Consider the following 24,992-nt stretch of genomic DNA (forward strand, 5'->3'; position numbering starts at 1 on the left):
AAAATACGCGCATGGACGCTGCTTGTCCCCAAAAGACTGTGTCAGCACTGACAATGCACATCCTTCTTTCTCATGGACATACAGTGTAAAAGGCTTACTGTAGTCGGGGGTACCCAACACAGGAGCCGAACACAATGCATCACGCAATTCGGAAAAACTTTTCTGACAATCTTCAGACCACGGAAGGGTATTCGGTGTATCTTTACAGGTCAATGCTACCAAAGGTTTGGCCAGCAAAGAAAAACTCGGTATCCATTGTCTGCAGTATGATGTGATACCCAAGAAAGCACGCACTTCTCTCTGTGTCATTGGCACACTCAATTTTGCAATTGCCTGAATTCTTTCTGGGGTCAGTTTCCTTCCCTCCTTCGATAAGAGATGACCTAAGTAGGTCACTTCTTGTCGACAATATTGCAGTTTTGAAAGAGACACTTTGTGATGCAAATCAGACAAATGACGCAACAACGACAAGGTGGCTTCTTTACAAATCTCCTCAGTATCTGCAGCAACTAGCAAATCATCAACGTACTGAATAAGGGCAGCGCCATCAGGTAAAACAATCGTATCAAGCTGTGTTTTTAAAGCCTGACTATAGATTGACGGACTTTCACAATAGCCTTGAGGAGCGCATTTGAACCGGAAGCTTCGGCCTCCTAAACTGAAGCCAAAAATATCCCTGCTCTCCTCGGCAATCGGGATGCTGAAGAAAGCATTCTTCAAGTCAATCACCAAGAACCAAGTGGCTGAAGCTGGAATCGTAGTCAATAGGGCAGTGATATCAGGGACAACTGGAAACTGGGGCACAACTATTTTATTGACCTCTCTAAGATCAATCACAAATCTGTACACAGGTGGCTGGGAAGGGTCAGTACGCTTCAAAACAGGCAGAACAGGACTATTACAAACGTTGCCTCTTGTCTCTTCAATTACATCTTTTTCAATCAAATCATAAATGATCGCTAGCAACGCCTTTTCACCTTCACTCGAGATCTTGTATTGGGGAATGCACGGCATTTTAACATTGGCTTTCAATGTCACAACATATGGCGGCATTTCCAAAAGACCCACATCATTGGGACCAGTAGCCCAAAGAATATCAGGAAGAAACGACAATTCTGTCGGAAGTTTATCCTTCGACAAATACATTGGGGAGACCACTTTCTTACCCAGTGTAAGTTGTACTCCCGAAGGAGAACAATACAATGTCGCATACAATCTTTTCAACAAATCCAATTCTAACAAGTTCTCTCCACAACCTGTCGTCAGAATAAGGGTTGCTTCCAATTCACAAGGTCCAACAGAAAGGGACAGAGGACTAGAAATCGGGTTTCGAACCGGGGCGCCAGAAAAACCTACTGAAACATTTGTTTCGCCAGACAAAGGTGCGCCAGGGAGTTTAGAGTGCATAATAGAACTCTTCGTAGCACCAGTATCCAACAGAAAAGGCTCTGACACACCTGATGTAATCACCTCAACATAAGGTCCACTCTGATCTACTGGAACTGAAACAACTCCCTCTCTTTGTCTATGGCTGTCCTAGCAATCATTACCTTCCATATTCTCATCTTCTGCATAGTAGTCATCAGCATGGTACTGAGTCGTCCTACCAGACGCGTTATTCTGCTGATAAAAACTATTCATTGAATTCTGAGGCGGAAAGGAACGCGCGTTCTGGGGGAAGTTTCCACGTCCTCTACCTCTAGGAGCTTGTTGAACACCTCAACCTCTTGCACCAGAAGCACCATTCATACGCTGTAACAAAATAGGGCAACTATATTTGAAATTACCCTCTTCTTTACAATATGAACACTGATTGGGACCTACAGGAACACGTGGTTGAGAAAACTCGAACCTTTGCGAGTTTCTCTGAAACTGTTGAATTTGCTGATAGTTACTCTGACCACCACGTGGCGGGTACACCTGTTGTAAAAGAACCTTCGTCTTTAATTCTTTAGTCTTGTTGTCTGCTCTGTCCTTCTCATCTTTATCCCTATTTTCGTAATACTGTGCAGTAGCCAATATCTGTGCTGAAGAGGAAACGGCCCAAGAACTCTCTGAATCTTTCAATTTCTTACACAACTCGGGAAGAAAATTGTGTACAAACTTGTCAACGAACAACCGTTGACCACCTTCTGTACTCATGTCTTGACCACTGTGGTCGATAAACGTCTCTTCAAACCTGGTGAAGAAATCGGACACGGTTTTGTCTTTCTTTTGCTTACATGCAGACAATTTGTCCCAATTCACTCGCATAGCAGGCATTAAAGTTTTCATGTACGTAACAATCTTACCAGGAAGGTCTGCTACTAAGGGTCAGGTTTAGCACCACCAACTTGTCTGTCATTCGCAGCGCTAATATTAGCCCATGAATCACCTAACTCTTGCGCATGAGCCATATGACGAATCAATCCCCACAAAGGCTGTGGAACAACATTCCCAAACAACATGTCTATATCAGCTAGATTCATAATACATGAGTCTGCAGTCTGAGATAATTCCTTATAGTACCCTTCAGGGTTTTTACGGGGATCAGGTAATGTCTGTGTAGTATTCTGGGTTTAGTATTTATATTGCTGCACTTCTCTGCATCTAGCTACTCAGCCAGTGTGAGTGTTCCAGGTTAGAATGTGAGTGTGATTGACATGGATGGAATGCTTGTGTGACTGGTATGAGGGTTGGCAGTTGGAGTATGGGCTGAGTAGCTAAGAGGCTGCTCCTGGTGGGGCTGCTTGTTCCAGCATAATTCATCCTGTGAATCTACTTATGGTTAAATAAACCTACTTCTCAACTCTACCTCATCTGCCTCGGCTACATCTCTTCAATGTATGTATGACTCAAAATACTACATTATTCATGGCGACGATCTGGAAACTTTCCTGCGCAAAATATGCCTATTTACAAGAAATGGGAGTAACCTGCAACTGAAGTGGAACAAGCATCTATCATCTAAAAAGTAAGGAATCTCTACAAGCACGTGAAGTAGCCCCACCAGTGCCGAACACACCAGGCAGCCCTAGCATAAGCGTGCTGTCAAATCATCTTAAAGAAGGTTTCTGCGTAGTAAATCATCAATGATACTACCTACGTGACGCAGAAGCAACTACATCTACTTGATGTCTTGAGTAACATTTTACATCTTTTCCTTTTGGATGCAAGCAGCAAAGAACTTATGTGGAACCAAGGTAATTGGAGTTTGTCTGCGTTAAGGAACACACCAGGCAGTCCTAGTCAAGTCGTGCTGTAAGATTTTCAAGTAACAAAGCTTCTGCCTTGAAAGTTTTCTCTGCACATGTCTCACAGAAGAAACAACATCATTTTAAATATAGTTACGACTTTTTTCTTCTGCCTTAGAAGCAAGAAATTTCAGCTAAGAAGGTAATTGGAAACTGTCTGTTTAAAAAAAAAAAACTAACGTGTTGTGAATGACTTTCAATTATTCAAAATGTTAGATGTGTTACCGTGCATCTCTTCTTATTTTATGAACGGCCTCTGTGGAAGTTATCTTGGTTCTGCTTTAGTTTCAACGACCCTCGTGACAGTTTGAAAGGATGTGCTTTATTTTTAACTTTGACCCTCCTTGCTGCCTAATTGAGAATTCGCCGAATTGATAACTGGAACACATCGTGTCTAAAATGACATTTTTATGTGTTTCTGCAAGGCTTGAAAGAATGACAGTTTATATTCGTTTCAAATTGAAAGTGGCTCGTGCAACTTACATTGAGAGCAGCGCCGCGCGGTGCTTTTCTTCAGCCTGCTGTGACGTCTTATGGTGTCTTCGTCTTTTAAGCTGCCTTAGGACGTTTTGGTGCAGGAGCGCACCGTGAACCACCCGGCTTGCGTTACCTGAACATACCACCATCTTCGGATTTCAATGAGCTGGTGTTTATCTCCTGTGCTCCGTGGTGTTCTGCCTACAAACTGTTATGAATAAAGTTTTCTTTTCAGCATCTGAACATTCTAACGAGCCTTTGTTACTTCAAAGCTTCTTCCGTTGAAGTCCATGTCATCGCACTTACAAGCAAGCATTTGGTTTGGACTAAATATTTTCCTTTTTAAGAAACGGGTCATTTTACACATGATTTTGCGCAAATATGCCTCGTTTATATTTTTCCGAGGTTTTGACCTTTCATGGATCCTGCCTACTGTTTCGCCTGCAAAGTACTCTTCCACCAGCAAGGTACTACTTTTCAATTTTATGGTTGTAGTTTGTGTGCTTGAAGCTGCATTCTCAAACAAACTGCTCCGTTCAACCTGGAACATTTCTTTTTATTTCGGTTCCTGCACAGCCTATGTTGTTCTGCTGCCAAGTGGTATTTTCATTTACCTCACGTCATGCCTGTCCATCATCCCGGTGACAGGCACACCCATGACTATGTTTAATCTGCAAGCATGTTTTTGACTTACAGTATGTTCATTTTTGAAATGCTCAACATGACTATGGTTAATCTACAAACATGTGTCATTTAACTTATGATGGGTTCTCTCACCCTTATGTCTACAATGCATTTTTGCTTGTGTCAATTTTCACAATTGGGTTCTCTCACCCTCTTCTTCGTCATAGTTACGTGCGTGAGTTCTCCCACTCATGTCTGCGCAAAGTTTTGGTTAAGGGTTCTCTCACCCTCATTTGCATCATTGATCCCTGTTTTGGGATGGGTTTAGGTTGTGATCCTAATTCCTCTCATTAGTTAACCCTCATGTCTGGGTTATTGGGTTCTTGTCTTTGTTTAGGACTTTTACCTTCTCTACCTGTGTTGGACACCTTAATTTTCTCTTTTGTGTCCAGTGTGTAAGACGCCCTGTGCATCACATTTTTCTCTATGTCTTGTTACCTATGTGTTGGTTTGACACATTGTGCTGCACCTGTCCGTGCCGCGTGTGTGCTTGGGTCCTGTCCCTTGTTACACCTTCTTCTTTTTGGTTATGGGTAACGCCATATTGTCTCGGTGTTCCTCACATGAGGAGTGGAATTGTTTTGCCACATTGTGTTCCTCACATGAGGAGTGGAATTGTTTTGCCACATTTTGTGTTTCTCACTTGAGGAGTGGAAATTTTGCCACATTGTGCTGCACTATCTTGTGCTTCATTCATGGGTAGCCCCATATTTTCTGTGTTCCTCACATGGGGAGTGGAATTGTTTTGCCACATTGTGCTGCACCCTTCCGTGCTGCGTGTGTTTTCTTGGGTTTGTCCCTCGTTACACCTTCACTTATGGGTTAATCCCATGTTTTCTTAGTGCCTCTCTTGAGGAGTGGCTTTTATTTGCCACTGTCTACCTTCATGAAGACGTTTTCTTCATGTTAGGTCTTTATTTTCTTTCTCTTCAGTATTGAAGGAGGAGGATGGTGTCAGTGCTAGTAGTTACTGTCTCTTTCTTCCTTCTTCCCTGGTTTTTGTCTGTTTACCCTCTCGTGGTGTGAAGTCCTTCTCATCCCTGGGTTCACGGATAAATATTACTACTGTAAATTTTGATTGTGGATAGTTTTCAAATATTACTACTGTATACTTTGATTTTGAATAGTTTTCTTCTTCGCTCTCAAGTTCTTTTTGTTTTCCATTTCGAGAGGGAGAGGATGTGTAGTATTCTGGGTTTAGTATTTATATTGCTGCACTTCTCTGCATCTAGCTACTCAGCCAGTGTGAGTGTTCCAGGTTAGAATGTGAGTGTGATTGACATGGATGGAATGCTTGTGTGACTGGTATGAGGGTTGGCAGTTGGAGTATGGGCTGAGTAGCTAAGAGGCTGCTCCTGGTGGGGCTGCTTGTTCCAGCATAATTCATCCTGTGAATCTACTTATGGTTAAATAAACCTACTTCTCAACTCTACCTCATCTGCCTCGGCTACATCTCTTCAATGTATGTATGACTCAAAATACTACAGTCTGCTTATGAGCCAATACTTCAGCGCGCATGGAACATGCACCCAAACACGCTGAAAGTGAGCCGGTATAGCTGGGGGATTATTATTCAGACCAGCGGCTACTTCTTCCTTCCATACTGGAGGAACTTCTCTCATGGGATATTGTCTCACCTTCTGCTTAACAGAGGAATCAGGCTCATACAACGACCGAGAAATACCCTCCTCACTCCTAAACGACAATAATGTCCCAACTGCTTTCTCAACATCGGAACCCACAATCGTGCCTTTTGCAAACTCGAACGGTACACGGCACAAATCAGGCGGATTGGATTCCAAATCATTGTCCTCCAATTCCTCACAAAGAAAAACACACATTTTCTCAAAAACATATCTCTGCTTCGATGCTTCCCATTGATGGAAGACATCCATAACAGACTCTAGCTCATATCTTGTGGGGTCTGTAACCCATTTATGCGCCAAATGATCCAATATCTCCCGCTCTCTAGAATCAGGCAATTGACTACGCAACTGTTTGCGTGTTGAAACAGGGGTCATACTTGCTGCCCCAAAGAAAGGAGATAGAAGGTTAATGACAGTATCAGTCATTCTCTTTCGAACAGAAGGAGAAGTCGACGAAAGAACAGGAGGAAAAACAGAGTGAGGTAAGGCAGACGCAGAGGCAGTATCAGAAGGAGTGTCGGAAAAGGTAGTCAGTACAGTAGGCAAAATCGTAGGAAGCACAGGTAGAGCAGGTATGGTCGGTGGCCCTAGAGGAGGCTGCACCAGAAGAGTAGGAGCCAACTGAAGAGGAGCTGGCGGCTGTGGAAGAACCTGAGGCAAAACAACCGGGGGTTGCACAACTAAAGGTTGTGGAGGTGCTGTAGCACTCTGCGCATAAGGGGGTGGCGAACTCAATAAGTGTGACATTAAAGGATCTTTTTCAAGTTCTTTTGCTGCATCCTGCTGGAGAGGCGGCAAAACTGGATAGCATTTATCAATCGCCATTTTACGTTGCCTGTGCAACTGCTCACTTGCCTGTTCTTCTTGCATTATCGAAATACCCTTTTCTCTTTTATTTCTTTTTGCTAATTTAATTTCTTTCTGTTTGGCTTCCTTTCGCCATAGGCGGAAAGAGTAAAACATCGCCGGCCGGGCTTTCTTCTTAAAGAGTCTAACCTCTAGATTATCTAAGATCTCCGTGTTAAAACTACCATATTGGGGCCATTTTAAAACACCATCCTTTCTGGTGTATCGGATCCATACTTCATTATATGTGATGGGGCCTACGCCATGTTTCACATAAAGTTCATAGGTTGGAGTTCCAATCGGAGGAACCGGACACGAGTCCTCCAATTGGGAATCCCTATTACAACCAAGACAAAACAAATTTCCAAGTCTGCTAAGACCAGGCATCTTCGCTCTCTAGTCTAGCTTCAAACTTCAAGGGGATATCGAATACGATAGTCTCGTGAATACACGAGTCCCTCGGCATTGGTACTTGCAAGTTCCAAATCAAAGATCCCAAGGGGATACCCAAACTAAGAACCAAACTAAGGACTGGGAGACGCTCCACTCATACTTAACTGAGGTATCGATGACGTCACCAGAAGACTCGTCTATCGTCTCGCTCTACAAATCATCAAGGGTCCAAAACAGGGCGATAGTCAGGGCAGCAGTCCTTCGTAGCCGTTGGGAAGCGGGGAACCTCGCAGCAAAGACTTTCGGACCACGATGACATACAGGGGTCGATGAAGTGGTTGACCTTCCTCCAGAATTTCACACAAAGCTCCTCACGAACCTCTGGCTTGAACCGATACCGCTGATATCGCCCCATGTTGGGTGCCAACTGAAGTACTGGGTTTTTCAGAACCCAGCGGTGCCAGGGAACATCCTAAGACTTCGAGTCCTTCCTGTTTCAGACTACAGAAACACAAAGTCTTCTTGGTGAAGTCAAAGATCGAATTTATTGGCTGCAGCCAGTAACAGGTATCCTAGAAGTACAACACGGTGTATATTCTCAGGAGACTGCTCAACTTACAAAGCCAGCCATCCCTTTTTATACAAAATATTATGCTTTAGGCAAACATTACTTATTTTACAGCTGACCATTCACATATTTTCACGACAAATAAAAAGCAGAATCATGGTGACAAGCTTATTTTCAGTTTGTCCAGCCCACAATCAATTACCCGGCAAGGCCCAACATTTTTCATCAGATATCGACGGACCCCTAATAAAAACGGGCACCTCCTCATCGTAAAGCAGGTCATAAAGTAGGAAACAGAGAGAGGTGTGTGTAAGATTAAGAGTGGTTTGTATGCGATGAAAGGTTTATGGCATGCTGTGCCTTGATACTAATCTCGATCGGCCACTGAGAAAGGAACTGGCCGAGCAGGTTTGGCTTCAGGCAGTGGAGTCAGCTTGCCCAGGTCACAGAGGAGTCAGCTAAAGGTGTACGTGTCCTGAATGACTCATTTTGGCCTAGTCATCGGCCTATGTGAGGGCAACCACAAAATGACTGCTGTGCACAAAATGGAACCCGAGGGTTTAGGACGGAATCTATGATTTTATGGTGATCCCGTCACTCGAATACGCCGAAAATACTCGTATATAATATACTCGTCATTCTCGGTCTATTGATACCAAAATCGTCATCATTCGACGATGGTTATGACACTGGTTCAGAATTTTCAGTACCACAATTTGTTGTATAGCGCTACTCATATCAGTGTAGTGTGTGTCAGTACTTTACACTACACACACATTATACAGAGACAATGAATCATACAAGTATGTAAATCAGTCAATAGGGAATGTCATAAGCCAATAAGGATTACAAGGTGTAGGAATCACATGTCATCCATACTGGTGGGCAGTATGTTTTAAGAGGGTTTGGTCCGGGGAAACAGAACCGTAGGATTTGAAGAGTATTCCATGGGGGTCAGCTTTACTGATAAAAATGTATATCTGACCAAACATACTCATTTTAGAAACATTAGAATGATGAAAGACTGGAGAAGGTCTAACTATATCACAAAACAAAAAAAGCTAAATTCTAACTATACCATTCATGTTTGTATGCAGCTCTTTGGTGACAGTTCATTGGTCATTGTCCTATGTTAGGATTGTAACTTCTGAACTGCAAATAACACAAGGATCTCTGTGACAAAGGCATAACCCACTGAGCTATCCACATAAAATACAGTTCATCTGCATTTAAAAACTACTAAAAGGCAAATGGTTAGTCTCCAGCAGGATCATTAATCACCAATATTATCTGGGCATTTTGTATTGTCTTATTGTTGTCCTGCATTGGCCATAATAATGATAAAAACTGTTTGAATGAAGCACACACAAAGTATGTGTCCTGCTGAGCCTGTGCAGATTCTAAAAAGAAAAAAATGTGGTAACACATTCTCTTACCTACTCCATTAGTCAAACTTTATGTCACAGCCTGATGTGATAAGCCATTTGTGGTATCTTCCATCTTGACCTGCCACCATCCCTCTGTCCCCGAACGCGCCTTGGACACTCTGTGATGACATCATTTAGAATGTCACCACTGCGAGGGTTCCAAGGTGAGCGCCTGTGGTAGAATCCTGACCGGGACTGGTGGCCGGACTCCAGCTGTGGCTGAGGTCGCACTCTGATTATCATATTCCTGTTTTGGATACAATAAATCTATCGAGATCACTGTTCAAGTCTCTGTGCCTACATTGCTGCATTTCACACTGGTACGAGGAAGAGGATACGAGGCACACACGGCCTCAACACGAGAGCCTGGCGTTGTGAGTAAAGGGAGACGTCGAGAGATAAAGCGGAATATTCTGACGGAAGATAGAACTACTGTCTGTGAGTAATTCGGTCACGGAACCAGCGTGCGAGCGAGTTGCAGTGGAGACGTACCACAGCGAATGTGATCGTGAGAGTGTAGCTCAAAGAAGTACTGTGCGACCGTCATGCGGGGGGGAGGGCTGCGAAACAAAGAGAAATTCAGCAGCCCCTGTGCTCTCTTTTACGGAAGGGTCTTGCACTGTGAAGTTTGACGGAAGTTGTGTGGCACCGGGGATAGGTGTGAGGAAGAGCAAGCGGACGCGAAGTGTGACGGAAGACGAGTGCTGCGGGGGAAGCGTGGAAGTCGTGCTGCCTCACTTTGTCATTGCGAGTGTAGCGTCTGAGTGCGATGTGGGAGGCGGAGGTCACGAAAGAAAAGAGACTGTATTTGTTTCAAGGGTGAAACTGTCGGAGCTAAAGGAAGATTGATCTCAGTGCCAAAGTTCGTTCATAAGCTCACCGCACTAGCCTGTTGATTAGTGATTCTACCGCATGTAACTTTGGACAGGTTGATGGCCATTGTCAAGGCTGTGAGGGGACATCGTAATATCACACACAGTGCCTGCTTTTAGCAAGAAGCGCTCTCCTCGTCCCATTTGTTGCATTTCCTGCCAACTGTATTGTAGACTTTACGCAGGAGTGGAGAGTTTGACTATAGAGGGACTTTAGAACAACAGTGCCACCCAGTGGACTCCACAGTACAGTGTTTTTTAATTCATCATATTTCTTGTCAAGAATGTGAATGTTCATTTAGTAAAAGTGTTTGCGGTTTATGTATAGCGCAACCCCTGTCCTGTAATAGCCATTGTAGCCCTACCTAGATAGCTCAGTGAGAAATATGAAGAATGTAACGCCACCCCCATGTTTTTAGTGAATCCAGGGGAACCTGTAATACAATGGAAGAAGTGGAAAAAGATGTTCATGAATTATGCTGTTGTTTGCGGGCCAAATCTGGGCTTAGAGAGGAAGGTAGCCTTGCTAGCATATTATTTGGGGGCGGAAGGTGAAGAAGTCTTAGACCATCTCCCAGAGCTTGGTGCACAGGAGGCTAGAGGGCTGAATGAGTTTGAGATAAGCATTAAAAAACTGGACCTACACTACCTCCCTAAAACCAGCACCATCATGGAAAGGTACCATTTTGGGAAGAGAGGACAGAAGGAAGGGGAATCTATTGAGTATTTTGTGTCTGATTTGCGTAAACTAGCTGCAACATGCAAATTTGGAGGTTCAAGTGAGGAAAGAATCAGGGACCAGTTTGTATTAGCGTGCATAACAGAACGGGTACGGGAGGAGTTGTGGCTAAAGGACGACCCTCCACTAAGAGAAGTACTCATTGTTGCCAAACAGGTAGAACACATGATGCAATGTGTGAGTGAAATAAAGCAAGACAGTGAGGGCAAAGACAGCAAGGGGAAGGTTAAGGTGAGTGAGGTAGTGACAGAAGGGGACAGCGTAATGGAACTTAAAGGACAGAAGTTGGGTCACAAAGAGCAGAAGGAAGGCAAAGCGGGGTGGTCTTTTAAAGGAAATTGTTATAGGTGTGGCAAGCTAGGTCACATGGCGAACATCAAAGATTGCCCCGCGCTCAAGTACACATGTAACAAGTGTGGTAGGAAGGGCCATTTCCGACAGTATTGCAGGAGTGGTCAGAGCTTCAAGAAGCAGACTAGAGAAAACATGAACAGAGTGTGTGATGAAATCGTTCTACAAGTTGAGTGTGGTCAAGTCAACAGTCCCAAAGACACCATTACGATTGAGGGGACTGGCATTGAGGCCATGTTTGATTCGAAAATTACCATCATTAATGCCAAAGAGTTTGAAAGGGTGGCGAAGGGTAAGACCAGGTTGAGCAGAATAGACGTTAGACCAGGGGGGTACAGTGGTCAACCCATTAGCATGAAGGGCTACTTCTGGGGCACGATTGAGTATAAAGATAGACTCACAGCGGTGAAGGTGTATGTATCCTCCAGGGGAGACAACATCTTGGGGTGGCAAGCACAAAAGGAGTTAGGCACATACCTTGACCCTAACAAAACCCCACAAATATTGGTACAAGAAGTGAAAGGAACCAGGGACAGCATCGAGACGGAATTCAAGGAGGTGTTCAATGACGAATTGGGGTGCCTGAAGAAGTACTCTCACAGGATAAAACTGAAGGAGAATGCTGTACCGGTGGTAGCCAAGGTGAGGAACCTACCGTTAGCCATTCAAGAAGCTGTCAGAAGTGGACTGGAAAAGCTGTGCAACCTGGGAGTGATAGAGCCTGTGGAAGCAACGGGATGGCTCGCGCCGATCATCGCAGCAAGGAAAAAGGATGGTTCGTCCGCCTTTGCATCGAACTCAGGGCTTTGAACAAGGAGGTGGTCGTGGATAAATTCCCCCTGCCCAACATCGCACAAATGATGAGTATGCTGAAAGGAGCAAGGATATTCTCAACGCTGGATCTAACCGCAGCCTACTTCCAGATCAAGCTCCACCAAGACTCACAAGAACTTACTTCATTCGTAACTCCCATAGGGGCATTTAAATTCAAAAGAATGCCTTTTGGGCTGGTCTCCGCAGCTGCAGTGTTCCAGAGAATCATGGGGAGCATACTTAGAGGCATTCCCAGCGTCTTTTGTTACCAGGACAATGTACTCGTGTTTGGCAGAGACGAGGAACAACATGGCAGAAGGCTGAGGCAAGTATTGGCGAGATTTAAAGACCAAGGCCTCACCGTAAAAAGGGAAGAGTGCAGGATTGGATTCAAGGAGCTAGACTTTCTGGGGCACAAAGTGACGCCAGATGGGATCCGACTGAAAGCCGAGTTGCAGAACACCATAACAAACTTGAAGCCCCCGAAGAACAAGGAGGAAATGAAGTCGTTCATGGGTATGCTGGAATTCTACAGGAAGTTCGTAAGGAACTTTGCAGGCAGAACATTTTCTATACGATGCCTGCTCAAGAAAGATGTAGTGTTCGATTGGGATGAAGAATGTCAGAAGGAGTTTGAAGAGGTAAAGAAAGCACTGGCAGAGGCACCCAGCCTGAAAGCGTTTATTCCAAACAGAAAAACCGTGGTAACCACTGATGTGAGTTTGAAAGGACTAGGAGCTGTCCTCTCTCAAGTAGGTGCAAAGGGAGAAGAGACCATAGCCTTCGCATCTAGATCATTACAGAAGTCCGAGACCAACTACTCGGTGATCAAGAAAGAGGCGTTGGCAGCACACTGGGCCATGAGTAAGTTCAGAGACTTCATCTGGGGTACCAAGTTCACCCTGCGTACAGATCACAAGCCTCTAGTTGAAGTGTTTAACAAGAAGGGACTTGACGCGATATCGAGCAGAATCAGGCGATGGGCAGTAAGTCTGCAGGAATACACATTCTGTGTTAAATATGTACCTGGAACGAAGAATCTTGCAGCAGACTGCCTCTCCCGATTGGTAGAAGAAAAGGCGGAAGATGTGTCCAAAGACAAGAGTAGTGAAGACAAGGAAGACTTTCAAACAGAGAACGTGTGTGCGATCACTCAAGGGGCCATAAGTGATGAATCATGGAAAGAGGCTTTGGAGGCAGACGAACTATTAATGAGAGTACGTGAATGAGTAAAAGAGAAGTGGAGACACGACAACAAGCAAAACGAGTCTCTACGCCCATTTTGAATGGTCAGGGAAGAACCGTCTGAGGCTGATGGATGTCTGTTCAGAGGAACAAGGTTGATCGCTCCCAGAGCGGTGAGAGAACAATTGGTGGACTTAGCCCACGACGGACATTTGGGCATCACCAAGACCAAACAGAGAATGCGGGAGGACTTCTGGTGGCCATGCATGGACCATGAAATCGAAAAGAAAGTGAGAGATTACATCCCTTGCACGGTTAGCGACAAAGTTTTGAAGCAACACACACCGCCTATGGTTTGCAGGCCACCTCCCTCGGTACCGTGGGACGAAGTGCCACTGGACATAATAGGCCCGCTGACTGGAGAACTATGCACACCGTACATCCTCGTCCTGGTAGATCTGTACTCAAGGTGGGCAGAGATGAAAATAGTACCGGAAATCACCACTAAAACTGTCGCCGAGTTCTTGCGGGAGTTATTCCTTAGGGAAGGATCACCTAGCAGTTTACTGACAGACAATGGGGTACAGCTGTGCTCAAGGGAGATGAAGGATTTCATCGAGAGTTATGGCGTGGTACACAAGCGCTGTGCGCTTTACCACCCCGAAACCAACGGAATGGTAGAACGATTCAATAAGACCTTGAAAGGCAGCATCCAACTAGCCAAGACCAATGGCCTGAACAGGAAAGAGGAAATCACGAAACGTCTGGAAGCCTACCGTCTGACCCCACAGCAGACGACGGGAACTACCCTTTTTTAATTGCTCAGAGCGAGAAGACCTAACACCAAACCGCCACCTGGGTGGATGGATTGGCACAAAGGGTGGACTGATCACTCTAGAGAGGCCAAAGCGCTAGACAGACAGGGAAAATCCATGTTAGAAAGGTAGGAAAGATTCGACAGATTGCACTCCACCTTTGATGCGGGGTTCAGGGTGGGAGATGACATAAAGATCAGAGCACCCACAGGGAGGGCGAGTTGGTTGGAGTTCAGCAGACCCACAAAGATTGTTAAACTATTCAGAAACGCTGTGAAGACCCAGGAGGGAAAGATTTGGAATTTGGGAAGAGTAGTGAGGTATCACCCCCAAAAGAAAGACTCTGTAAAGGGGGAAGTGAGGACAGAGAAGCCCCTGGTGCATTGTGAACTTTCCCCTATGGAGCGTTCTGTAATAGCTCATCCCACCGGCAGGACCAGCCAAAGGGTGTTTACACCCCCCAGACATCAGGAGCAATATGTGACCTAATGTGCGGGGTATGCTCTGTTAATGTACTTGTTTACCTATTGCAGTTTTGTTGTGTAAGGGAAGGGGGATGTGTGGTATCTTCCATCTTGACCTGCCACCACCCCTCTGTCCCCGAACACGCCTTGGAATGCTCCGTGGTGACATAATTTACAATGTCACCACTGCGAGGGTTCCAAGGTGAGCGCCTGTGGAAGAATCCTGACCGGGAGCGGTGGCCATACTCCAGCTGTGGCTGAGGTCGTACTCTGATTATCATATTCCTGTTTTGGATACAATAAACCTATCGAGATCACTGTTCAAGTCTCTGTGCCAACATTGCTGCCTTTCACACCCTTGCAGGGGTTAGGAAAGTTGACTAGGAATAAACAAACTTCTTTTCTCCTGCGCTGCATAGAAAAAGAAATATCAACGCAGCAGGACATTAGTCAAAGGTTACCAGTGTCAAAGAAAGGATTTGTCGCCTTTCGCCATGCAGAGATGAAGGGGTGAAAAAATAAACAAAGCCTCGTTAACATGTCAATGGTCTTTAAAGACCTGTGAAGTACTCGGGTGCGGGGCAGCGATAATCTCTAAAACTGTTTGTCTGTATGCGCCCGGGAAGCTGTCTCCGCCCGGGCTGACACATACGACCTGTGCGTTGCATGCCTGCCTTCAAGCCCTCACTGCCAGGCTCATGTTTGGGTGGGCCTGGCTTACCCGGCCCACCCGTTAGAACCAGGCCTGATCCTCACTGTTCTGATTACAAGATGGTAGGATCACTCACTTTGTATCCTGCATCATCTCTGCTTTCCTGGCTGAATGTAAGCATCACTCACTCTGTAGCCTGTATCCTCACTGCTCTTATTACGGGATGGAATGATCACTCACTCTGTAACCTGTATCCTCACTGCTCTTATTACTGGATGGAATGATCACTCACTCTGTAGCCTGTATCCTCACTGCTCTGATTACTAGATGGTAGGATCACTCACTTTGTATCCTGCATCCTCTCTGCTTTCCTGGCTGAATGTAAGCATCACTCACTCTGTAGCCTGTATCCTCACTGCTCTTATTACTGGATGGAATGATCACTCACTCTGTAACCTGTATCCTCACTGCTCTTATTACTGGATGGAATGATCACTCACTCTGTAGCCTTAATCCATACTGCTCTCCTGGCTGAATGTAATGATCACTCACTCTGTAGCCTGCATCCTCACTGCTCTGATTACTGGATGGCAGGATCACTCGCTTTGTATCCTGCGTCCTCTCTACTTTCCTGGCTGAATGTAAGGGTAACTCACTCTGTAGCCTGTGTCATCTCTGCTCTCCTGGCTAAATGTAAGTATAACTCACTCGGAAGCCTTTATCCTCACTGCTCTCCTGGCTGAATGTAATGATCACTCACTCTGTAGCCTGTATCCTCCCTGCTCGGATTACATGATGGAAGTATCACTCACTCTGTAGCCTGTAACCTCTCTGTTCTCCTGGTCAAATGGAGGGATTACTCACTCTACCGCCTGTATCCTCACCGCTCTCCCGGGTGAATGGACGGATCACTCACTCTGTAGCCTGCATCCTCTCTGATTTCCTGGCTGAATGGGAGGATTCCTCACTCTGTAGCCTGTATGCCCACTGCTCTAATTACTGGATGGAAGGATCACTCACTCTGTAACCTGCATCATCTCTGCTTTCTTGGCTGAATGTAAGGATCACTCATTTTGTAGCCGGTATCCTCCCTGCTCTCATGGGTGAATGGAAGGATCACTCACTCTGTAGCCTGCATACTCTAGCTGGCTCTCTAATCTACAACCCCCCCACGGCGGCTTCCCTTTCTCTTACCGCTCTCACTCACCAGTTAGCTGATCTAGCCCTTAAGCACCAATACTTTTTAGCTTTAGGTGATTTTAACCTTCACGTTGATAATTCCCTCTGCGCAAAAGCGAATAATTTACTGGAAATCATGGACAGCCTTAATTTCACTCAACTTGTCACCGGTCCTACTCATGTGGCAGGTCACACCCTGGACCTTATTTTCGCTAATTTTCCCACTATCACTGTCTCCCCCTCCCTTCCTCTTACATGGTCCGACCACTACCTTATCCCTTTTTCTTTGGCCTTAGACCGTAAATCTATCCCTCCTGTGCCCAGGAAAGAGCTGGGAAGGAAGTGGCACAAAGTCACTTGCGCTTCCCTGGACCCGATATTCCACTTCCAGACGGACCATCTATCCTCGGATATCGACTCTAATATCGCCAGGCTCAACTCCGCCCTCATTAACGCTATTGACCACATTGCCCCCCAGAAACTCATCACCTCCACTAGATCCCGTCCTTCCGCTCCCTGGTTCTCCACCTCCCTCCGCGAGGAACAAAGTAGCTGTAAAGCACTCGAACGGAAGTGGAGACTAAATTACGATCTTGAAGCTAAGCTTGCCTACAAGGCGGCCTTGAAAAAATTTCTCAAACATAAAAAAATAGCCATGAAAGATCACTTCTCGCTCCAAATTACCAAAGCCAAAAACTCTTCAAAAGCCCTCTTTTCCATCGTTAAAGATTTCATTACCCCTCCGGCCAGGACCACTCAGGTCTCAGCTAGCCAGAAACTATGCGAAGGACTCTCGGACTTTTTCCTCGAAAAGATCGATAAACTCTGCGTCTCCTTCCCTAAAGGGCCAATGCCTCGGCCTCCGTCCACCGATCCCCCTACCTCTCCGTCCCTTCTTGCCTTCAATAAACTTGCCCAGGAGGATGCTATCAGACTACTCATTCATTGTAAGTCTGGTGCACCCTCTGACCCCGTTCCGGCCAAAATCATGTGTGAACTGGCCCCCTTGCTAGCCGACTCTTTCCTGTCCATCTGGAATGCCTCTCTGCACCATGGCTTTTTCCCTACCACCTGGAAGGAAGCCTTGGTGATCCCAATTCTAAAAAAGGCAGATGCCGATCCCACTGTTTTTTCCAACTACCGCCCTATTTCCCTCCTCCCCAAACCTGCAAAGGTTTTGGAAAAAGCCGTGCAGTTGCAACTCACGGAGTACTTGGAGAACAACTTACTACTGCACGACTCGCAATCTGGATTTCGGGCGGGATACAGTACTGAGACGGCTCTGCTGGAGGTCTCGGAGACCATCCGGGAGTGCGTGGACAGAGGCGAGGAGGCCATGCTGGTCCTCCTCGACCTGTCCGCGGCATTCGATACGGTGTCCCACCCCATCCTCCTGGACCGTCTACGGCATATAGGCATTGGCGGCACTGCCATCAGCTGGATCGAGTCCTTCCTCTCTGGAAGAAGTCAAAGGGTGCTGTTGCGGCCTTTCAGATCGGAGGAAAAACCCTTATCTTGCGGTGTGCCACAGGGCTCGGCCCTCAGCCCTCTGTTTTTTAACATATATCTTGCCCCACTGGCCGGCGTGGTGGAGTCCTGCGGAGTCAGGGTGGTCTCTTATGCTGATGACACTCAGCTAGTGTTCTCCTTTAGAGGCCACTCTGACTCTGCGTTCTCCAACTTCCGCCGGTGCCTTAACAACATCAGTGATTGGATGTCTGAAAACCATCTAAGACTCAATGCAGACAAAACAGAGGTGCTGTTTTTTAACCAGAAAAATTCCATTCCCTCCTCCTGGTGGTGGCCCACGGCACTCGATCCCGCTCCCTCTCCCGTCCATTCGGCCCGTAACCTGGGCTTCCATTTCAATGACTCCCTTTCATGCAAGACTCAGATTCAAAAAGTGACCTCTGCCTGCTTCCTGAAGCTTCGCATGATTAGGAAAATCCTCCCCTATCTCCCTCTGGATTCCCGCCGTACAGTTACCCATGCCCTCATCACGTCCCACCTGGACTATGCTAATAGCCTCTATGCCGGAGCTCCCCAATACCTGATTGACCGGCTGCAGATTGTCCAGAATGCGGCGGCGAGGCTGATTGGTAATATTTCTTATCGTCAGTCAGTTGCCGCATATCGTAGAGAACTGCACTGGCTACCTGTGGCCAGCCGTATTCAGTTTAAGATCCTCACTCTGACTCACCGAGCCATTAATGATCGCGGACCAAACTACCTAAAAAAACGAGTTTCAATATCCCGTTCCATCAGATCTCTGAGATCCAATGACTTATGCCTTCTGATCTCTCCCCGTTTTAGACTATCCAGAATGGGTGGCAGAGGATTCAGTGTCATTGCTGCAAAACTATGGAACTCGCTGCCAGTCGATCTCAGATTTTGCCCTTCCGAATCTACCTTCCGGGCCAGACTCAAAACCTGGCTCTTCTCCAGACTCTGATTTATCACGCCACTTCCCCTCTCTGTTCCTTCTCTCCCCTCTAAGACTCAGGTTCTAGCGCCGGGACACCCCTCCGGGGGTAGCTGTGCGCTTTATAAGCTACATAAAATAAAATAAATAAATAATACCCTGGGAATTGATACGCGAATACCATCCACCGTAATTGAGGAGCATAGATCTCTCTTCACACGGACTTACAAGTCCGGTCGTTCGTGGTTCAGTTTACTGCTGAGACACCGGGGAAGGACTACCTGTACCCTTCCCGCTTGTCCTTCAATTTGTTAAACCTGGTGTCGATACCGGGTTGGAATTATCACTTGTATTGCAACTCTCATGCCGCAGTTTTGCTATACTACAGCCCTGAAGAGTCACAATTATACCACGCTGTGACCAAACACGTGTCGGCTGTTTTTCTTTTTGTATTGATCTGGATTGATATAAAAAATCTCCGTTAAGATACTCCTGTTGTCGACCTTCATAATTTCTGCAAGAAAAGTTCTTTATTATTGGTTTTCACACTAAAACCATCGTCCTAAAACGTGTGTACAGGACTTGGTTCTATCACTCACTCTGTCGCCTGTATCCTCGCTGCTCTGATTACTAGATGAAGGATCATTCACTCTTTAACCTGCATCCTCTCTGCTCTTATTACAGGATCGAAGGGTCATTCACTCTGTAGCCTGTATCCTCTCTGCTCTTATTACTGGATCGAAGGATCTCTCACTCTGTATCCTGCATCCCCTTTGCTCTCCTGGCTGAATATAAGGATCACTCACTCTGTAGCCTGTATCCTCACTGCTCTGATTACTGGATGAAGGATCATTCACTCTGTAGCCTGCATCCTCTTTGCTCTTATTACTAGATCAAAGGATCTCTCACTCTGTATCCTGCATCCTCTCTGCTCTCCTGGCTGAATGTATGTATCACTCACTCTGTAGCCTTTATCCCCACTGCTCTCCTGGTTGAATGTAATAATCACTAACTTTGTAGCCTGTATCCTCACTGCTCTGATTACTGGATGGAAGTATCACTCACTCTGTAGCCTGTATCCTCCCTGCCGCCTGGTTGGAGGTAGGGATCACTCACTCTGTAGCCTGTATCCTCCCTGCTCTCATGGGTGAAGGTAGGGATCACTCACTCTGTAGCCTGTATCCTCTCTGCTCTTCTAGGTTGAATGAATATATCACTCACTCTGTAGCCTTTATCCTCACCGCTATCCTGGTTGAATGTAATGATCCCTCACTCTGTAGCCTGTATCCTCTCTGCTCTGATTACTGGATGGAAGGATCACTCACTTTGTATCCTGCAGCCTCTCTGCTCTCCTGGCTGAATGTGAGGATCACTCACTCCGTTTCCTGTATACTCCCAGCTCTGATTACTGGATGGGAGGTTCACTCACTCTGTAGCCTGTATCCTCCCTGCTCTCCTGGCTGAAGGTAGGGATCACTCACTCTTTAGCCTTTATCCTCACTGCTCTGATTACTGGATGGAAGGATCCCTCACTTTGTATCCAGCATCCTCTCTGCTTTTCTGGCTGAATGTAAGGATCTCTCACTCTGTAGCCTGTATCCTTACTGCTCTGATTACTGGATGGAAGATTCACTCACTCTGTAGCCTGTATCCTCCCTGGTCTCATGGCTCAATGGACAGATCACTCACTGTGTAGCCTGTATCCTCCCTGCTCTCATGGGAGAATGGGAGGATTCCTCACTCTGTAACCTTTATTCTCTCCGCTCCCCTGGCTGAAGGTAGGGATCACTCACTCTGTAACCTGTATCCTCTATGCTCTCCTGGATGAATGGAAGGATTCCTCACTCTGTAGCCTGTACCCTCTCTGCTCTCATGGTTGAATGGAAGGAATCCTCACTCTGTAGCCTGTATTTTCACTGCTCTTGTGGCTGAAGTTGTTATAGGAGCTGTCTCCAGTAACGCTACTGCATCTTTCCTGATTGATCTCGAAGTGTCATATCAGCAACAGCCAGTGATAATTATCGCTAAGCGCGCTTAGCGCGAGGATAATTATCGACGACTATCGCTGGAGTCTATTGCTGAGATAGCGAGCTATCAGCGATACTTATCTCCAAAGTGATAAGCATCCAAGCGATAGCTGCTGATTGTGCGATAATCGCACAGGGAATGGCAATAGCTTGATGAAAGGGCAGGGCAGACTTAGCCATAACATCCACCTTCCATAGCATATTATGGCTTAGTCAGGTTGTAAGTGTAATATCCCTAGCGGTCTAGTGGTCGCACGCACACACGCATCCACACATCCGCAGGCCAGGGGTGGCCTGCTGGGTTGAATAAAAGGAGGACGCCCGCCCGAGGACGTCACTTCCGACTGCAGCACTGTGTCGGCGTGATTTGTCTGCCGCTGCGCGCTCTGCCCAGCGCTGCCTCGTGAGCCAAATAGAGGCCTGGGTCACCCCTGGGAACACCCCAGAACATTGGCGACGAGCGGAGGGACCTTTACCCCCGCCCGTGCACCGGAGTGTGAGGCGGAGCATTCTGCCTCCCCATGCGACCCGGCTGCGTGTCTGCCCTCGACACCGGCCCTGCCTGTCGCCACCCAGCCATCCCTGCCACCTCACATTAGGAGTCGCTGGAGGCCCCAGTGGCATGCCCCAGCATCGGAGCCCTGCGGAGAAGAACCGGGCCGGCGGTGCGACGTGTGGCCATACATCACGCATCTCGCGTGAGCCGTGGGCACGCGGAGGACCCTGCCAATGCTCACGCATCTCGCGTGAGGTGCTGCATTTGACTCCTGGTGGTTCTCCATCTGCGCCTGGAGGGAGTGGAAGCAATAATTCTGGCTGGAGGAAGAACTCTGACGTCTATCCACGTCCAGACGCCGGCAGGTCACCCAACAACGCTGAGGCAGGCCGCCTAGCTGCCACGTGGTGCTGCGGACCTGGTGAGAAGGCGGGAACGCTCAGTAAAGACACGCTCCACCCCGGAAAGGTGGCAGGAAAAGGGGAAGAAAGGGTAATCACCCCGATGAACCACCACCATGGGGGACGAGGATGCGCCAGCGGCCACTATCAATATTCCGTTCCAGCATGCTGCATCTGGGGTCCTGCCACCGTTCAGCGAAATGGAAGATCCATCCACGGCGTCCCCACGTTGGAAGGTATGGCTTGAGAGACTGGAAAATTACTTTGTGGTCACGAGAGAGATCGACACGGCAGTGAAGAGATCCCTGCTACTACACTAGCAGGGGACGAGATATTCAGACTATTCAAACACTTGCCTAATACGGGGCGGGCACTGATTATAACGCTGCTGTAACCGCCCTCAACGGCCATTTTGACCCACAACTGAACCTAGACTTTGAAGTTTTCAAACTGGGACAGGCGCGTCAGAGGGAAGGTGAGACCATGGACCGTTTCTATGCCAGGGTAAGGGAGCTAGCAAGCTCCTGTACTGATGAGGATCAACCAAAAGCCATACGGAGGCAGATCATCCAGGGATGTCGTGACAAAGCGCTGAGAGGGTTGATACTATGCAAACCAGGGATCTCCCTCGAGGATATCCTAATACTGGCCAGGTCTCATGATCTCTCGAATGTCAGAGCTACTGTCATGGAACAAGCCCTCCATAAACCACAAGGTAAACCAGAGGTCATCAAGAGCGAACGAGCAAATGCGGTGAGGGCCCGCCCACGCGGGCCACCACAGAAAGAATACCGGAAAGAACAATCCAGGGCAAGGTGCGGGTATTGTGGACACGAGCCCCATGCGGCCAAAGACTGCCCAGCCCAAGGGAAAACCTGTGCCAACTGTGGGATCCCAAACCATTTTGCGACGGTGTGCCGAAAGAAAAATACGTCAAAAACCTTCAGGAGACCACGCACACCCACCAAAGCAATTCGGCAGCTGTCGCTAGCTGAGTCACCATCGCTGAAAGTGGAAAAACACCTACCCACGATGGACGAAGACTCGGAGTCGGAGGACAAAGAGGCATACATCGTCTCGTTTGCGCGGGAACTAAAACAGCGACGGCGGCCACAGCCGACATGCATCGTGCAGATGGCGGGAAACGAAGACAAAGCAATAATTGACACGGGGGCCACCGTGAATGTCATGGGCCTGCAACAATTCAGGAAGTTACGCCCACGTCCACAGGTACTACCATCCCGAACGAGGATATTCGCGTATGGAGCGGATACCCCACTGCACCTCAAAGGCAAAATCACAATACCCATCAAGGCTGATGAATCAGAGGTGGTGGCGACAATCCACATAATCGACCGAGAAGCTGACACTCTGCTAAGCAGCTACACGGCTGAAGATCTGAAGTTAATAGCATTTGCCAACCGCATTAGAGCTCACCAGGTGTACGAGCTACTGGGACGATTCCCCGAATTCTTCAGGGGCTTGGGCTGCATAAAATGTGAACCAATCAGGCTACATATCGACAGGTCCGTCACCCCCACCGCCCTGCGACACCGCCGGATTCCGTTTCACCTCCGTCCACTGGTGGAGAAGGAGCTTGAAAAGCTGGAGAACTTGGGAGTCATCGAAAAAGTCACGGGACCCACTCCGTGGGTTTCACCCATGGTCATTGTGGAAAAACCCAAGCAACCGGGTGAAATCCGGTTGTGCATCGACATGCGATTACCGAACACGGCGATCCGGAGGGAGAGACACCTGACCCCTACCATGGACGATATCATTGCAGACGTAAACGGGTCGAAGTGGTTTTCGAAGATTGATCTGAACGCAGGATACCCCCAGCTGCCGCTGGCGGAGGAGAGTCGATTCATCACCACTTTTAGTACCCATCTGGGGCTACGACGGTACAAGCGATTGAACTTTGGCATTTCCTCAGCAGCCGAGGTGTTCCAGAACACCATTAGAGAACTGCTGTCCGGGCTGCCTGGGGTAATCAATGTCAGCGATGACATTCTGATCCACTCTGCCACCGCTTTGGACCATCACAAACACCTCCGAGATGTGCCGAAGAGACTGAGTGCCCACGGGGCAACACTACACAAGGAGAAATGTCAGTTTTTCCAGCCCTCTATAGAATTCTTCGGATACGTTTTCAACCAGGAAGGGATTCAGGTAGACCCGAGGAAATCCAAGGCCATCAAAGACGCCCTGCCGCCAAAATCTCCAACGGAGATAAGAAGTTTCCTCGGGATGGCCACCTACTGTGGCCGATTTATACCGGGCCTTGCCACCTGGAGTGAGCCACTAAGGGTGCTGACCAAGACAGACGCAGTCTGGCAGTGGGGTCCGAAGGAAGACGAAGTGTTCCAGGGGATCAAGGACGCTCTATTGGAAAAGGCCACCCTATCGTACTTTGACCCTAAGAAGCGCACAGAGGTGCTCGTGGACGCCAGCCCGGTGGGCCTCGGCGCCGTACTGACCCAGGAACACGAACCCGGTCAGTGGACGGCGCTAGCGTTTGCCAGCAAGGCCCTTACCCCAACCGAGACCAGGTATGCCCAGATTGAAAGAGAGGCCTTAGCCATCAAGTGGGCCTGTGGCCACTTCCACTTGTACCTGCGAGGCCATTCCTTCGTCATGGTCACAGACCACCAACCCCTGGTGTCTCTCTTCAAGGGGACTGCTCCACACCCACTGCCCCGAATAGAGCGATGGGTAATCTAGCTCCAACCATACGAGATGGAAGTCGTGTATCGACCGGGAGCCAAAAATCCCGCGGATTTTCTGTCATGCCATCTATCCCTACCTGAACCAGAGACGGTGGACAACGACTGCGAGGAGTATGCCCACTGGGTGGCACTCACCTCGTGTCCTCAGAGCATGACATTAGAAGAGGTGAAGGAAGAAGCCACAAATGACAATGTCTACCTGAGTTCGTTGAGAGCGGGTCAAGAAGGCTCGTGGGCTGATTACCTACGCCCCTCAGGACAGAGAAGCCCTCACAAAGATGTGGAGGGTCAGGCATGATCTAAGCGCGACGGAAGAAGGAGAGCTACTGAGAGGGTCACGCCTGGTCATCCCCCAGAGCCTAAGGAGCAGAGCGGTGCAACTTGCCCATGGAGGGCACCAAGGCTCAACGAAGATGAAGGTACGAATGAGGGAGAAGGTATAGTTCCCGGAGCTAGAGAGCATGGTGGAGGAACACGTGCGGAGATGCATGGCCTGCCAGTTGATGAGTGACCGGAAAGACCCCTGCCTGTGATTACTGAAGAAGCCTCTACCAGCCCCTGGACCAAGGTGAG

The 24,992-nt window shown here is 47.6% G+C and overlaps 1 protein-coding gene across 3 annotated transcripts in view; it reads left to right on the plus strand.

Moving 5' to 3' along the window:
* The first annotated feature begins 2,552 nt into the window (after window positions 1–2,552).
* The window catches only part of LOC144770790 (phospholipase A2 inhibitor and Ly6/PLAUR domain-containing protein-like), a 299,505-nt gene continuing 277,065 nt past the window's right edge, over window positions 2,553–24,992 (plus strand). For all 3 annotated transcript variants that reach the window (XM_078655543.1, XM_078655544.1, XM_078655545.1), the window contains exon 1: window positions 2,553–4,177. In XM_078655543.1, coding sequence (XP_078511669.1) covers window positions 4,129–4,177 — 49 coding nt within the window. In that variant the 5' untranslated portion in view covers window positions 2,553–4,128. The remainder of the gene's footprint in view (window positions 4,178–24,992) is intronic.

The sequence above is a fragment of the Lissotriton helveticus genome, chromosome 7, assembly GCF_964261635.1.
Source record: "Lissotriton helveticus chromosome 7, aLisHel1.1, whole genome shotgun sequence".
NCBI classification, from domain to species: domain Eukaryota; kingdom Metazoa; phylum Chordata; class Amphibia; order Caudata; family Salamandridae; genus Lissotriton; species Lissotriton helveticus.